Genomic DNA, 16,913 nt, shown 5'->3' on the forward strand with positions numbered 1-16,913 from the left:
TCAGAGGACTGTGATGTGTTCACAAAGCACAATTGAACTGCCGTAAAAGAGAATCGTGATGTTCCAGCTTCTTTTACTCTTGAGAAATCTGTGAAAAATATTGCCCACTTTGGCTGACCTATGTAACATTTTTAAAGAAAGATATCACTTGCAGTTTTCCAATTTTTAGGTAATCCATTCTTCCTCTACAAGTTGCTAGAGACAGCAACCAGAAATTGAGACGGTTGGCCAACTCATTAAGTATGCAGAATGAAACTCCATTGCTTTAAATCATTGACATTTCTCTCTTTCCCAAGACCCCGTGGCAATGAGGCATAAAGTCACTTGCAATGAGATCTGTGTACAATACTAAAATTAGAGGGGCAGAAAATGAAGAAAGAAAGAAGTGAAAGCCAAGTAAGTGGAAGAAGAGTAGAGAGGCATGAGGGACAGATGAAGAACTGCCAGTCCTTTCACACACAAATCAAACAGCGAGCAAACAATGGCTCTAAGCCTGAGCACATTATACTAAACAACTAAAAATTGCAGTAAAGCACAGTTTCTTACATTTTGCCCCAACTATCTTTTATTATTACTATTTTATTTATCCCAGGAGAGAAAGAACAACAATTTGCATGATGACCTGAAAGAAGCATGATCTACTGGAGACCTCCATTTTAAAACACAATCTCGTTTAAATGTGTCATTACGTTTCAAGCACAATTGTTCAACCACATCCAACATTTTACACTTCAGTTCCAAGTTTGGGAATTTTGGAAAACAAACAAACAAAAAAAAACAACCAATGAACAAAGCCCAGACCATCCTGTCTCAGGTAGTGGCCCAAACTGGGAAGCTCAAGAATCAGTAATAGCAACTTCTGTCATTCAGAAACAGGCCTCTGTCAAATCTCCCAAGAATAATTGCTATATTCTATAGTATTCTTGGACAAGAATTGTGCCTGAAAAATTACTGGTAATCAGGAATCCTGGCTATGCCAGAACAAACAAAGTAGTAGTGCTCCTCCCTCCTGAGTACATATTCAACACTTCATGAAGACAGGGGTAAGAGATGAGCCAAGAGAGATGAGAAAAGCACAGCAGCTGAATGCAGAGTGGAAAAATGGTTTTTCTACTGGTTTGGGCTCTAAGAACACCAGGGCTCCCAAAGGAGGACAACTAGAAAATTGTGCATCCTTCTCAGCAGAAAAAAGACCTAAATACATCTCTGAATTCTTGTTTTCAGGTTAAGAATCTGAATAGATGATCTGGACCACTGTCGTCTGGAAGATTACAGAATTTTGTTAACATCCAAAATCTCAGGTTGTGATGACAGGATGGAATGAGAGCTGTCAGTTCAGCTCTAAGCCAGAAGTTCATGGAACTGCCCTCTGGGTCAGAAGAACTGAAAACTGCAACAGTGGATGTGCCTGATCCCTTGGAGAGACATCAGAGGCACAGAAACTCACCGTTCTGGATGAGGGTCTGCGAGCGTGTGAACCTCCCATGGACAGCTGTCATGTGCAGGGGGCTCTTCCCATCCTTACTCTGACAGGAACAAAACAGAGCAGCAGTTTAGCATGTGAAGGCTTGTGAAAGCAAAGGTACAATGAGTACAGAGCAATGCTTTGGGTTTTAGGGAAAGAAACTGAGACCAGGAGAGCCGAGCAATGAGAAAATAGCACGGGAGTGGTACCAGCCTCTACTCACAGCACTTCATTTTTATTGGCATGAGGTTTCACCTTCATGGAAAGCACAATTCCTAACCTCTTCTTAATAATTCTGAGTTTAAATAGCACACTGACTGTTCACTGATCTTAAGGGACTTGCCAGAGGTGTTAAACACTGGAAGTTAAATGCCAGTTTCACAGATGGGAAACTGAAACACACAGAGTTTTAACTCAAGTAGTCAAAATCTTACATGAACTCAGAATACCTCAAGTCTTTTGATACTTATACCAATACTCTGTGTACAAGTTCCTTTCAGCTTCATCAAGATGTGTAAGTTGTGCCTCCAAGAATATTCAGATAGCCTAAGCAGACTCAAACTTTGTGAGCTGGCATTCTAAAGTACATAACAAGCAACCCTGGAAAGGGAACTTCTTGGAATCAGGTTTAATTATATCTATATTATGGAGGGAAGAAAAACACTAAAAATGAATAGTTCTTTGACTTAGCATCCTTCCTTGAGATAACATTTTGACAGAGCTCCTGGAACTATATTTTAGTACTTTTTAGTGCCTTCATGAAAGTGGCTGGCCTAGAGTTTAGAATTCTCATTGTATTTATCGAGGCACTGAAGGGTCCCCTGCTGGGATGTAATCCCACCCAAACAGTTTCATGATCAACATTCTCAGCATCACTCCAATTCCATCAAGGATTTAAAGCCATGCTATACTTGTTGTTACAGTTTCCTCCTGAGATATGCAAAACAGGATAAAGTAAAACCGTAAAGCTGGTGTTCAAGTTTTACCTGAATATTAACATCTGCCCCATTATTCACTAGCAGTTCAAGACACAGTGCTCCATGAGTAGAGGCAGCAGCAAAATGCAAGGGGGTGAATCCATTGTTATTAGGCTGATTTACATTAGCACCATAGTCAATCAGCTCATTAACAACAGAATCCTGACCATTGTAACAGGCAATGTGAAGTGCAGTATTTCCATAGATGTTCATCTCATCAATCTAAAATGAGACAAGGAGACATAGTTAAAATCACAGACATCAGCTTAGCATTTTACGTAATGCATCACACACTGCAAATGGAAATAGCTGGAGGCCTGAACTGTCACAGGGCATAGCTCTCACCAGTACATTTCATTGACAGATTATACTCCCGGACAGCTTCACTTGGAATGCTTTACCTTTCCTATTATTAACTTTTTATCCCACTGACAATTTCTAAAACCAGTGTGAAGCTGTGAAGCTTTAAGCTGATAGCAGGACTGTGTAATGACGATAATGATGACAAAAGTCCTAACAAGCTGGAAAGCTTTTCCATGTAAGTGGAAAAGCAGGATGAATAAAAAACTCACAATCTCTATATTTAAAAAGATTACAACAGTGAGTATTGAGTTTTTGTGAACAGAACCAGACATAAGAGCTGTCTCCATAGTTTTATTTTGGATAGGGAGTGAAGCAACGTGAAAGTGTTTCAACACTTCAATAAGACACTACTTCCAGTAGCTCAGTATTATAAATGTGTAATTAAGATTATGTTACTTCTTGATGACCAACTTAGTATTCAACTGCTGTTCTGTAAAACAGGACAAGACAGATTGTACAAAAGATTCGGGAATGGCATGAACAGCCTTCCATGGAATATAGGCATCTCAAAGATCATATCCCCAGTGGTGGAGAATGTGGAACTTAAAGGGACTCATTAGCATAGCACTGTTAATAGCAGGAAACAGCTATTCCCCTTCAACTTCACAGCCAACAGCCCGTGAACATGAACTTCTGACAATTTTCTGGCAGGTCAAGTCAGCTGAAAATGGCATGGCAAAAGCAATGGCTTTATTTGACATCTCTGATTAACTGTCTGATTAGGCTCCTCTGGTCATCTCACCACTGCTTTGAGGAGCTGACAATAACAAGAAGTCTATGAAAAAAAAGTTATTTTCCAGAGTGAAAACAGTCTATCAGCTATAGAGGAAATACAGGTCTCTAAACTGAAACAGCCTGAACTGCTGTTTAGTGAAGTACCCAGTGTGTATGTTGAGAACAATAACTCATCATATCAAAGGAAATGCTAACCCAAGGAAAACTTCACTACTCCACATTCTTCTGCAGGAACAGGATATATCTCCTAATTCCTTCAGCAAGGTGGCCTGGAATTTACCGTCCATATCAGACTTTCTTTAATACAGAATGCGTCCTGACTCTTGAACCAATAAACAACATGAAGCAGAGGTGGTCTGGAAAATGAGACCCCTTTTCTAAATTTAGAAGTCACTGTCTTTAGCAGCATCCATAGGAAAGAATAAAATACTTCTTTATCTTAAATAGAGAGCAATAAAATGCACATTACCACATACCTCCACCCCCAGGTTAAGGAGTTGTTTCACAATGTTAATTTGCCCATTGGATGCAGCTGCATGAAGTGGGGTGTAACCCTTCTTGTCTTTACAAGTCACTTCTGCACCATGATTAATCAGTAAGGCAACAACTTCCAGGTGACCTTCAAAAGATAAAAGATAGTTATCAATGAGTAGAACATCCTACAGCATCACCTCTCTCAGATTACTGCTTTCTTGCTAACATACTGCCCTTTCACTGCTGTTTCAAAGTGTTCCCTAAGTTTTACAAAGGAAGAAAAAGCATTTTCATAAATGTTTCTAATCCTAGCTTCAGGCCTTGTGAAGAAATCCATGCATTCACCTTCTCCAAATGTGTTGAATTTCTCTTTACTGAATTGATTTTACAGTTGCCAAAAGAACAAAACCATACCTCTTTTCCATTTATTTCTCTCAAGCTAACAGTGTCTTTCAGTCTCCCTCTTAGAGAGGGTAATGATACAGTGAGCACAGGAGCATGGCAATGCAAGTCTCTCAAAACAGCATCCTATTGATGTCACCTGCAAACACAACTGCTAACACTTCTTGGGTTTTGTTGGAGATAAAAGATAACCTTAATAAATTATAAAATGAAGAGGAACAGTCTTATTGCTTCATGCTGAGACAGAACTGTCTTAGAATTAAACACCAGACAGAATTAAACATTATGTCAAACACCACAAATAGTGGTGCTCCATCTGAGTTGCACAGCACCTTTGTGACAGGGGCAGTTCTGGTCATGTGCAGGACCTAGGAAACCATATGTACAAAGTCCATAGATAATTAGTGTCCAAAACCAATTAAATATTCCAGAAACTGTGTAGAGGTTTACAGCTCTCACCTCATTATCTAACTTCTGTCTAAATTGCATTACAGACTCCATTGCTAATTTAGGCCTTGGATGTTATCTAAACACTTCTAAAAGTACATCATGAATTTCTGAAAACATTTAAGTGGAAAAGAGGTGTAGATTTGCCCAGCACAATGTAAGAGCCTTTCAAATCTAGAGAGTGAAGTTCAAAGCTCATTAGCTCAAAAGCCACATCACAGGAAAGGCAAGAACCTTTCCATCTGTGTCTGTGTATGTCAAAAAACCACACAATATGCTTTCCTCACAGTTGAAAATCTCCTACTATCTCATTTCTGTAAGTGCCAGGATTAAAATCAAGATTTCTGACAGGTCAAGTGAAAGATTTCCTAGCTGAGGGCACACAACTCCCCACAAATTGTAACCTGAAATAAACAGCTTGGCCAACAAAAGCTCTTGAACAAGCATGACCACTATCACAGGCAATCTTCTATTTTTAAATTATAATCTCCCACTGTAAGAAGTTTGCCTTTAACTTGAAAGGAATGATAAGGCAAACTGTTTGAATTAAGCAGTATTTCATAACACCACTTATTTTTGGAACTGACATTTGGCTGCTCTTGTCCACTCTGGAATAAAGGTGACAATTTTCTTTTAACAGGAAGAAAGGGCCTATTGTGCATTTCCTAAGAATATCATAACCTAGCTACTTATAAACTTCAATAAACAGCAAAATTTATGATCACAGTTACCTGCATTTCATTGAAAGTATTTTTTAGCAAAAACTGAAACAAATATAACCTGGGTTTTTTAGCACAAATATAGTTCAGGCTTGACTTAGAGTCAGGATAAAAAGACCAAAATTTAAAAAGCCCATAATTAACTGTCTTAAAAAGGAAATCACAACCAACATCTCCCTAGCCGCAAACCCATATGTGGACAGTGTTTATTTAGATCAGCTGAACCCTTCCCTCTTCAGGGTAATTACAGCACTCTCTTTCCATGGCCAGGTGTGTTCTTGCCCATTTTCAGGCATGCTATCCGTTTGGGAATAGGAAATTAAAAAGAAGGAGCAGCAGCCCAAGCCTTACCCATGTATGCTGCCCAGTGAAGAGCTCTTCTGTCCTTTTTGTCAAAAGCATTGATGTTTGCCCCCTTGGCTAAGAGCAAGTTCACCATCTAGAAGTAAAAGCAGCAGGTAAACCAACCCTCCAGATCACACACTCAAAGGTTTATAACAAATCAATCTTGCAATAAAGCTGGGATCACAAAATGCTGAATTTGAATGATAATTTCTGATATTCTCTATCAAGAAGATTTATGACAGTTAGACACAGGCATTATTGTCTCTCTCCTACAGTCCAGTGTTTTAAAGGCCAAACACCATCACCATTTTACAGGAACTACCATTCCTCTTTCTTCTTTTAATTACAGTACAATTCATCCACTTTGACAGAAGCTTACTGTTCCAGTCTAAGAGTTTTTATTCCATATCTAGATCTTCAGGTGTGGAATGGGAAAATGAGGATCCTTAAACACAGATCTAAAGACTAGCAAAACCTAGGAGGCAAAAATCTAGGGGCTTTATTTATGTAAGTTTTTTCATATAGTTAAATAATAATACTAGAAAGGTTTGCTTGTATAAGTAGGGAAAAACAGAAGCATGTTTTCTATACAGGTCAATTAGAAAAGCAGAGTGACTGGATCTCCCACAGCTGTGCATTTCTTCAGTCTGAAACAAATCCACCGGGTCTCCCCTTCTTTCCATTCGGCCACTCTTACTCTCCCAGGCAGTGCAGCTCCAGAGAAGCGGGGAGAGCCCGGAGCTGCTGGAAGCGGTGGCACAGCAGCGCTCCAGGGGTGCCTGCGCACCTCACTCACAGCCCGGCTCCGCGCTGGAACCTCCCAGCCGCCGCGGTGGTTCTGCGGTAGGGAACCCGTCCCACAATTTGGGAAGCAGCCAATTGACAGGAACCCCGGGGCTCAGTCTGGACCCAGCCAGAGCAGGTCCAGGGTGTAAATGACACAGCAGCGGAGGCAGTGCAGAGGGGGCCGCAGCGCTCACCTCGGTGTGGCCATTGAGCGCGGCGTGGTGCAGCGCCGTGCGCCCGCCGCGGTCCGACACGTTGACGCTGCTCAGCAGCGGGATCAGGATCTCCGCACACTTCAGCGCCTTGTTGGCCGCCGCCACGTGCAGCGGGGTCTGCCAGTTCTTGTCGCGGGCATTGACATCGGCCGAGTGCTTGATGAGCACCTGCACGGCTTCCTGCAAGGGCACACAGCACAGCCGTCAGGCTGTTATGAACGGAAAAAAAAAAACAAAAACAAAAACAAAAAAACACCAAAAAAACCAAAACAACCACCCCACAACTGACCCTCTCCTGGCTAGAGTAACACCCCCCACACCCCAGACAATCTGAGCAGGGAAAGCTGCCCTGAAGGAAAGTTGCCTGGCAACTTTTCCCTACCTAATTGAAATGTGAAAAGAAGCTGCCCACACCTAGATAGCCCTATTGTCCTTTGTAACTACCTCATTTAGCAAGAGTAACTTGGGCTATGACCAGGACAAATGCATATGCATTTGGATATGCAGATAGGGCAGGGCCGCCCCCGTGGATCCTGGGAGGTTTTTTTGGGGGATACTGCACCCCGGGACAGGAAGCTGGATTCGTCAGAAGAGAATGGGATAGTGCCCTGGCTGAGCGGGGAGTGGGTGCACCTCCTGGCCTGGTTTGAAGATTGGCCATGACCTGTGAGGAGCCTGAATGGAATGGGAACCGGCCAGCTGAGCTGACTGATGTAGAGAATGGGAAACTCTTGAAACTTTTCCCTGAGGGCAAAGAGCTGACTGCCAGTGCTCTGCCTTCTGATGGTTGACCAGAGAGAACTGCCAGCTGTTTCTATGGGAACAAGGACTCAGCATCCACTGGGACAGCACCTGCTCCTTCAGATGGCTGCAGTAGTGTGGAAAACTCCGATCGGACTTTGCAATCCTGCTGATGATTTTAATAATGAGCTGATCACTTTAATAAAGAGCTGAATATTAATAAAGGCATATGCCCTGTTCTTTTCAATTGGGGGCTCGTCCGGGATAGCCACGCCCACAAAGGACCACCCCTGAAGAAGACGATCATCTGCTTCGAGGGATCCTTGGGAATCGCTGGCTACCCCCGGACCTTGGCATCAGCGTGGGACCAAGCAGCACAGAAGAACGCAGGATCGGCCCTGGGATCAGCGCTGGATCGGCCCTGGGATCATCGTGAGACCAAGCAAAGCAGAAGAACGCCAGATGGGTGAGATAAATCCGTGGCGGAAATGGGAGGCGAGTGAATGAGTGCTTGAGTGAGATGGGGGCCGGCAGCTCGGACCCCCAGAGCGAGAGTGGACCCCCTAGTATCGCGTTTCCGGTCTCCCGAGAGGGTGCCGGCCGAGAACGGGCGGGAAGCGAATGGCATAGAAGAGTGACTGAGGCGCCTCCTTGGGGGAGGGCCCCATCGAGCGTGCAAAGGCTCTTGAGGTGTGAGGTAAGATCCTCGGCAGGGCAGGTGAGAGGTCCCTGGCAGGGCTGCCCCAGAAGGCAGATGAGAGGAGATCCCCAACAGGGAAGGTAATGTCCCTGGCAGGGCTGCCCCAGAAGGCAGATGAGAGATCCCCAACAGGGAAGGTAATGTCCCTGGCAGGGCTGCCCCAGAAGGCAGGTGAGAGGAGACCCCAGCAGGGCAGGTGAGAGGTCTCTGGCAGGGCTGCTCCAGAAGGCAAGTAAAAGAAGATCCCTGGCACAGCAGGATGCCCCATCAGGCAGGCGAGGGATGATCCCCGGTAGAGCAGGTGCAAGGTAATGTCCCTGGCATAACAAGACAAGATGCTCCAGTAGGCAGGCGAGAGAAGATCCCCAGCAGGGCAAGTGAGAGGCCCCTGGCAGGGTTACTCCAGAAGGCAGATGAGAGAAGATCCTCAGCAGGGCAGGTGAAAGGTCCCTGGCAGGGCTGCTCCAGAAGGGAATTGAAAGAGGATCCCTGGCACGGCAAGATGCCCCATCAGGCAGACGAGGAAAGATCCCCGGCAGAGCAGGTGCAAGGTAATGTCCCCGGCATGGCAAAACAAGATGCCCCAGTAGGCAGGTGAGAAAAAGTCCCTGGCAGGGCAGGTAGAAAGTCTCGGGCAGGGCAGGATGCCCTGACAGGCAGGCAAGGAAGATCCCTAATAGGGCAAGTGGGAAGTCCCTGGCAGGATAGGGCATGATGTCCCAGGAGGCAGGTGGGCTGTCCCCAAGAGAGTTTAAGCATATCCGGGCAAGCAAGTAAGATATCATTAGCAAGCAGGAAAGCAGGCATAAAGGTGAGGAAACAGACAAGAAAGCAGACAGGCAAGCAAGAAGGAAAGCAAGATTTATGAGCAAAAAAAAGGCAAACAAAAAGAGCAGCCAGATAAACAAAAAGGGAGGCGAAGGGGACTCGGCCGGAGTTCGGGTGTGAGGCTCGGCAGGACGTTCGACCTCACCCCGGCAGGGAGTTCGAGTCTCCTAAGCCTAGGGGGCAAGGGGGGCTTGGCCGGAGTTCAGGTGTGAGGCTCGGCAGGACGTTCGACCTCAGCCTGGCAGGGAGTTCAAGCCTCCTAAGCCTTGTAGGAAAGGGAGGCGAAGGGGACTCGGCCGGAGTTCGGGTGTGAGGCTCGGCAGGACGTTCGACCTCACCCCGGCAGGGAGTTCGAGTCTCCTAAGCCTAGGGGGCAAGGGGGGCTTGGCCGGAGTTCAGGTGTGAGGCTCGGCAGGACGTTCGACCTCACCCTGGCAGGGAGTTCAAGCCTCCTAAGCCTTGTAGGAAAGGGAGGCGAAGGGGACTCGGCCGGAGTTCGGGTGTGAGGCTCGGCAGGACGTTCGACCTCACCCTGGCAGGGAGTTCGAGTCTCCTAAGCCTAGGGGGCAAGGGGGGCTTGGCCGGAGTTCAGGTGTGAGGCTCGGCAGGACGTTCGACCTCACCCTGGCAGGGAGTTCAAGCCTCCTAAGCCTTGTAGGAAAGGGAGGCGAAGGGGACTCGGCCGGAGTTCGGGTGTGAGGCTCGGCAGGACGTTCGACCTCACCCTGGCAGGGAGTTCGAGTCTCCTAAGCCTAGGGGGCAAGGGGGGCTTGGCCGGAGTTCAGGTGTGAGGCTCGGCAGGACGTTCGACCTCAGCCTGGCAGGGAGTTCAAGCCTCCTAAGCCTTGTAGGAAAGGGAGGCGAAGGGGACTCGGCCGGAGTTCGGGTGTGAGGCTCGGCAGGACGTTCGACCTCACCCCGGCAGGGAGTTCGAGTCTCCTAAGCCTAGGGGGCAAGGGGGGCTTGGCCGGAGTTCAGGTGTGAGGCTCGGCAGGACGTTCGACCTCAGCCTGGCAGGGAGTTCAAGCCTCCTAAGCCTTGTAGGAAAGGGAGGCGAAGGGGACTCGGCCGGAGTTCGGGTGTGAGGCTCGGCAGGACGTTCGACCTCACCCCGGCAGGGAGTTCGAGTCTCCTAAGCCTAGGGGGCAAGGGGGGCTTGGCCGGAGTTCAGGTGTGAGGCTCGGCAGGACGTTCGACCTCACCCTGGCAGGGAGTTCAAGCCTCCTAAGCCTTGTAGGAAAGGGAGGCAAAGGGGACTCGGCCGGAGTTCGGGTGTGAGGCTCGGCAGGACGTTCGACCTCACCCCGGCAGGGAGTTCGAGTCTCCTAAGCCTAGGGGGCAAGGGGGGCTTGGCCGGAGTTCAGGTGTGAGGCTCGGCAGGACGTTCGACCTCAGCCTGGCAGGGAGTTCAAGCCTCCTAAGCCTTGTGAAGTTAGAGAGTTCAAACAAGACTCAGCAGGGGTCCAAGCCTAGAAAGCCTAGAAAGAAGTTCAGACTTAAGTCGAAAAGTTAAGAGAGATACCCTTAGCAGAAAACAATGGGTGTGATTCATAGTAGTACGTGTCATAGCCAAGAGTTTTAAAAAGAGACAGACGAAAAAGTGTCAAAAGTGGGTTGCCAAGAAATTATATTCTGACCCTTTAAAGTTCAGCAAAGAGATTCAGAATGTTTAGTTGTGAGAGATCAGACAACCTTTAGTTATCTTAAAGTTTAGATTGCCAATCAGAATATTCCAGTTTAGATTGAAGCATTGTTAAAGTACTTAGTTTTTCCTTTTATTTTAAGGCCTAAAAACTGAGATGATGTTATAGTAAACAAGCAGACCCTTCCAAAAGGACAGTAAAGAAGAATCTCCCTAACATCCCCCTAGAGCAATTGTCAGACCAATAATATCCTTAAAAGACCACAAAGAGTCCAGATAAAGTTAAGATGACATATTATTGTAAAAGAATATAGCTGAGATTAAAATTACAAAGAGAGTAGTCATAGTGTAAGACCTGAATTCAGTAAATGTGTAACCAGTTAAACCAACATCTCTAAGCCCAAGAAGACCCTGATGTAAAACCACTATCTTATGCAGCCTGCTGGCTAGAAAACTATAAGTAATGAAAATGTGAAAATATGCAAACTCTCCCTCCTACCCCAGCTGTACCTCCAGTCTCTTCCTTAACCTCTCCAACAGTTCCCCTTCACCAGTTGTGATACCCTCACTTCCCCACTTGGGAGTGGGAACCACCCCTGCCCAGTGTTTCTCTTGGCCTGTCTCCACTACTGCTCCCTCTACCTGGTGTTTTAGAGGAAGAGACAGATTACAACACCCAATCCAAAGCACCAAGAACAGAGGAGGTCTTTCCCCTTAGAAAAGTTCCTATAGATTAAATTAAAAAGATTAAAATTTATAAATGCACCTTTGACAGCCCCTGAAGCCCAAGACTCTAAGAAAGAGAGAGGGTTTAGTAGAAGACCCCATTGGAATGTCTAACCAGCTAGACCAGCTTCTGAGGCCAAATAGTTATTTCCAGAGAGAGTTAAACTCTATTCTAATAGTTCTGTTCACTCCAGAAGAAGCCCGGATAGTCCAGATAGCAAAAAAAAAAAAAAAAAAAAAAAAAAAAAAAAAAAAAAAAAATAGACTGTGACACCCAAGAGACCATAAGATGCCCTTAATAGACACCAGCTAAAATTCAGACCAAGAAAAAAAAAAAAAAAAAAAAAAAAAAGCAAAGCATGAGAGACTATAGATCCCTGATAGTGAGAATCAAAGTCTACGGTCTACCTCTCAAAACTACTAGACCCAGTAGTTAAGAGATAACCAACTTGCCTGCAAACAGTTGCAGTAACAGCTAGTCTAATAAAAGAAGTCTAAAAGGTTGACCCTGCAAAAGAAAAATTGCTAAGCCAGAAGACTTTACACTAGTTGACTGACTCTAAAATAATGAACACAAGTGACTTAGAATTAATCACCCTATGCAGTTTCTCGCTAGAGAACCCCTAGCCAATCTAGAACATGATTCAAAGTAAGAAGAAAATTAGTAATTGCAGACAAAGAGAAAGCAGAAGTGCTTTATGCTTTGTTTTGCTGCTGTCTTTAGTGAGAAGACAGCTTGTCTTCAAGACAGTGGTCATACTAAGTCAGTAGATATTTTTAAAGAACAGAATAGTCCTCCTGTTATCAAAAACAAAGTAGTCAGAGAAGTAGTAATTTGCTTGAATGCCCACTCACATGAAATCCATCCCAAAGAGATAAGAGAGCTAACTGATAAGTTTGCAAAGCCACTCTATCATCTACCAACAGTCTCAACTCACTAGTGAAGTTCTAGATGACTGAGAGCTAGCCAATGTAATTCCCATTCATAAAGAGTAGAGAAGAGCCTAGTAATTATATGCCAGTTAGCCTGACCAAAGTACCGAGTAAGATGATAAAGCAGTTTATACTGAGAGCTATTGTGCAGCACTGATGAGATAAACAGAGTATCAGACCCAGCCAGCATGAGCTTAAGAGAAGTAAGTAGTGTTCGACCCCACTAGCCTCCTTCTCTGACCAGGTGACCCGCCTGGTAGATACATGAAAAGTTGTTTATGTTGTCTATTCAGACTTCAGCAAAGTCTTTGACACTGTTTCCCACAGCTTATACAAGAACACTCTTTGCTAAGTTAAGAACTGGCTAGATACCCAAGCCCAGAGGGTAGTAACGAATAGTGCTGCATCCAGCAGGCAACCAGCCACCAGTGGTGTCCCTCAAAAGTCTGTGCTGAAGCCAGTTCTATTTATTATATTTATTAATAACACAGATGAAAATATTGAGTCCTTCATTAGTAAATTTACAGATGACACTAAGCTGAGAGCACGTGTCCATCTGTTAGAGAGTAAGAAGACTCTGTAGAGAAACCTAAAATGATTAGATAGATAAGCAAAATCCAAGAAGATAACGTTTAATAAGTCCAAATCCCAGGTGTTGCATTTTAGCCACAATAACCCCCTGCAACCTTACAAGTTGAAGGTAGTGTAGCTAGACAGTACCCAAGCAGAAAAAGACCTGAAAGTGCTAGTTGATAACCAACTAAATATGAGCCAGCAGTATGCCCTGATGGCCAAAGCTAACAATATCGTAGGCTGTATTGAGAATAATGTGGCCAGCAGAAGCAGAAAGGTCATCCTTTCCTTACACATAGCATTGGTGAGGCCACTTAGCATTGGTGAGGCCACTCCTTGAGTACTGTGCCCAGTTCTGAGCCCCTCAGTTTAAAAAAAGACATTAAGATGCTTGAGCGTGTCAAAAGAAAGCAACAAAGCTAGTGAGAAGCTTAGAACACTAGCCCTATAAATACTAGCTGGGAGAGCTGAAGTCACCATTCCTAGATGTGTGTAAGAAGAGAGTAGATGTAGCACTTAGTGACATCGTGTAATTAGAGTTAGACTTAATCCTAGAAGTCTCTTCCAGCCTAGTGATTCTGTAATTCTGTAACTAAGAAGAGGAAAATTATGAAAGTCTCTTCCAGGTGCTGCTCACCACACATACCGCAGTGCGAACTCCAGAGAGAAGTCAGACCCACGTTACCGGAGTCACAGGACCAGTACCGCCCCTGATGCCGAACCAGACCCAACAGGACCACCTGCCACCTCTTCTACGTAGATAACAATTGAGAGACCAAGAGACCTATCCCTAGTTAAATTGTTATCGAGTGTGTCTTAATTCCTGATAAAAAACCCAAGTTTAAAGGCACCCCTCCCACATCTGCTCAGTCTCCCGCTGGGCAATTCCCCTAGAGAACTCCTAAATTTCTTTGAGCAGTGTCTACTGAGAGGATACACAGTAGGAAGCTGCAAGTTGATGCGGGCTACCGCCCGATCAAAGAAATAGAGGAGGGATTTGTTATGAACGGAAAAAAAAAAACAAAAACAAAAACAAAAAAACACCAAAAAAACCAAAACAACCACCCCACAACTGACCCTCTCCTGGCTAGAGTAACACCCCCCACACCCCAGACAATCTGAGCAGGGAAAGCTGCCCTGAAGGAAAGTTGCCTGGCAACTTTTCCCTACCTAATTGAAATGTGAAAAGAAGCTGCCCACACCTAGATAGCCCTATTGTCCTTTGTAACTACCTCATTTAGCAAGAGTAACTTGGGCTATGACCAGGACAAATGCATATGCATTTGGATATGCAGATAGGGCAGGGCCGCCCCCGTGGATCCTGGGAGGTTTTTTTGGGGGATACTGCACCCCGGGACAGGAAGCTGGATTCGTCAGAAGAGAATGGGATAGTGCCCTGGCTGAGCGGGGAGTGGGTGCACCTCCTGGCCTGGTTTGAAGATTGGCCATGACCTGTGAGGAGCCTGAATGGAATGGGAACCGGCCAGCTGAGCTGACTGATGTAGAGAATGGGAAACTCTTGAAACTTTTCCCTGAGGGCAAAGAGCTGACTGCCAGTGCTCTGCCTTCTGATGGTTGACCAGAGAGAACTGCCAGCTGTTTCTATGGGAACAAGGACTCAGCATCCACTGGGACAGCACCTGCTCCTTCAGATGGCTGCAGTAGTGTGGAAAACTCCGATCGGACTTTGCAATCCTGCTGATGATTTTAATAATGAGCTGATCACTTTAATAAAGAGCTGAATATTAATAAAGGCATATGCCCTGTTCTTTTCAAGGCGGCAGCCCCGGGGAACGCAGGGCCCTGCCCCCGACGGCTCCCTGATGCTCCCTGTGCTACACACAGCTCTCTGATGCTGCCTGTGTCACACACAGCTCCCTGATGCTGTCTGTGTCAAACACAGCTCCCTGATGCTGCCTGTGTCACACACAGCTCCCTGATGCTGCCTGTGTCACACACAGCTCCCTGATGCTGCCTGTGTCACACACAGCTCCCTGATGCTGCCTGTGTCACACACAGCTCCCTGATGCTGCCTGTGTCACACACAGCTCCCTGATGCTGTCTGTGTCAAACACAGCTCCCTGATGCTCCCTGTCTGTGTCACACACAGCTCCCTGATGCTCACTGTCTGTGTCACACACAGCTCCCTGATGCTGCCTGTGTCACACACAGCTCCCTGATGCTCCCTGTCCGTCACACACAGCTCCCTGATGCTCCCTGTCTGTGTCACACACAGCTCCCTGATGCTGTCTGTGTCACACACAGCTCCCTGATGCTCCCTGTGTCACACACAGCTCCCTGATGCTCACTGTCTGTGTCACACACAGCTCCCTGATGCTGCCTGTGTCACACACAGCTCCCTGATGCTGCCTGTCTGTGTCACACACAGCTCCCTGATGCTGTCTGTGTCACACACAGCTCCCTGATGCTCCCTGTCTGTGTCACACACAGCTCCCTGATGCTCCCTGTCTGTGTCACACACAGCTCCCTGATGCTCCCTGTCTGTGTCACACACAGCTCCCTGATGCTGCCTGTGTCACACACAGCTCCCTGATGCTCCCTGTCTGTGTCACACACAGCTCCCTGATGCTCCCTGTCTGTGTCACACACAGCTCCCTGATGCTGCCTGTGTCACACACAGCTCCCTGATGCTCCCTGTCTGTGTCACACACAGCTCCCTGATGCTGCCTGTGTCACACACAGCTCCCTGATGCTGCCTGTCTGTGTCACACACAGCTCCCTGATGCTGCCTGTGTCACACACAGCTCCCTGATGCTGCCTGTGTCACACACAGCTCCCTGATGCTGCCTGTGTCACACACAGCTCCCTGATGCTGCCTGTCTGTGTCACACACAGTGCAGGGGCCAGCAGGAGGCACAGAGAACACCATCTATCCACACCCCCTCCCAGCTGGACCGGTACTGCCCATTCCTGTGCCCCAGCACAGGTCACCTCCGCGGTCACTGGGAGCAGCAGCCTCACAGTCCTAGCGTGCAGGTGGACCTGAGGGTGTCCTTTGCTGTCTGTGCAGGGAGCCCATCCTGCCTGGCTGATTAACCATCAGGGCCTCATAGCTGTGCTTTCGGTGCAGAAATGAGCTCGCTGGAGCCATTACTGCCACCATGGCTGGGCTCAGCCTCGGCCAGCAGCAGGACACTGCTGCAGCTGCCTGGCCCTGCCTCTGGCGGACATGGAGGAGCTTCCAGCAGTTTCTACAGCACACGCCCCCACCACCAGAGCCTTGCCACACAAACCCAACACACATTGCAGCAGGACTCATTTACAACCTGAGAAGTACGTCAAAAGAACGGCAAAGTGCTGCATGTTTTAGTTACAAACAGAAAAAGAGAAAATAGAAGAATGTGTGAAAACAAAATTTTAGCTTTGCAAAAACATGAGAATGCTGGTGTCCCCAGCTTAGCATCAGCATTCCTTTTCTCCCCAAGGACTAAGCATAGGCCAAGGGTCTTGACTGCAATATCCATTCTGTCAGCCTGAGACCAAACAACATCATTTAAGGTTAATTTCGTTGGTTAAAAGTAAATATTTGCCAGTGAGAAAACGTACTGTTCTCTCTTGAGAGTCCCTCTTGCTGGAGAATTCACAATCAGTTCATTTCTGCTTCTACTCATGCGTAGAAGCAAGTCAGATAAAAACCACAAATTTTTCTCAAAACTGCATTTCTTTTTTTCTTCCTTTTCCCCCTCACAAACAAACAAAATGCAGAGCAACTACTGGGACACAGTAGCATTCAGGCAGCCTTGCCTGATAAATACAACTCACATCTGCTGTGTGGGAGAGCCCTAGTCCTAAATAGTACCTTATTCTTTTTCATAAGATGC

General features: G+C 46.3%; 1 protein-coding gene across 6 annotated transcripts in view; it reads right to left on the reverse strand.

Annotated features, from left to right (window-relative positions):
* The window catches only part of ANKRD44 (ankyrin repeat domain 44), a 140,885-nt gene that overhangs the window by 45,499 nt on the left and 78,473 nt on the right, over positions 1-16,913 (reverse strand). For all 6 annotated transcript variants that reach the window (XM_063400213.1, XM_063400211.1, XM_063400209.1 and 3 more), the window contains exons 5-9: positions 6,908-7,108; positions 5,934-6,021; positions 4,017-4,159; positions 2,452-2,664; positions 1,448-1,526 (exon numbers count right to left, since the gene is read on the reverse strand). In XM_063400213.1, the coding sequence (XP_063256283.1) occupies positions 1,448-1,526; positions 2,452-2,664; positions 4,017-4,159; positions 5,934-6,021; positions 6,908-7,108 (724 nt within the window). The remainder of the gene's footprint in view (positions 1-1,447; positions 1,527-2,451; positions 2,665-4,016; positions 4,160-5,933; positions 6,022-6,907; positions 7,109-16,913) is intronic.

The sequence above is a fragment of the Prinia subflava genome, chromosome 6 (genome assembly GCF_021018805.1).
Source record: "Prinia subflava isolate CZ2003 ecotype Zambia chromosome 6, Cam_Psub_1.2, whole genome shotgun sequence".
Classification (NCBI taxonomy): Eukaryota; Metazoa; Chordata; class Aves; order Passeriformes; family Cisticolidae; genus Prinia; species Prinia subflava.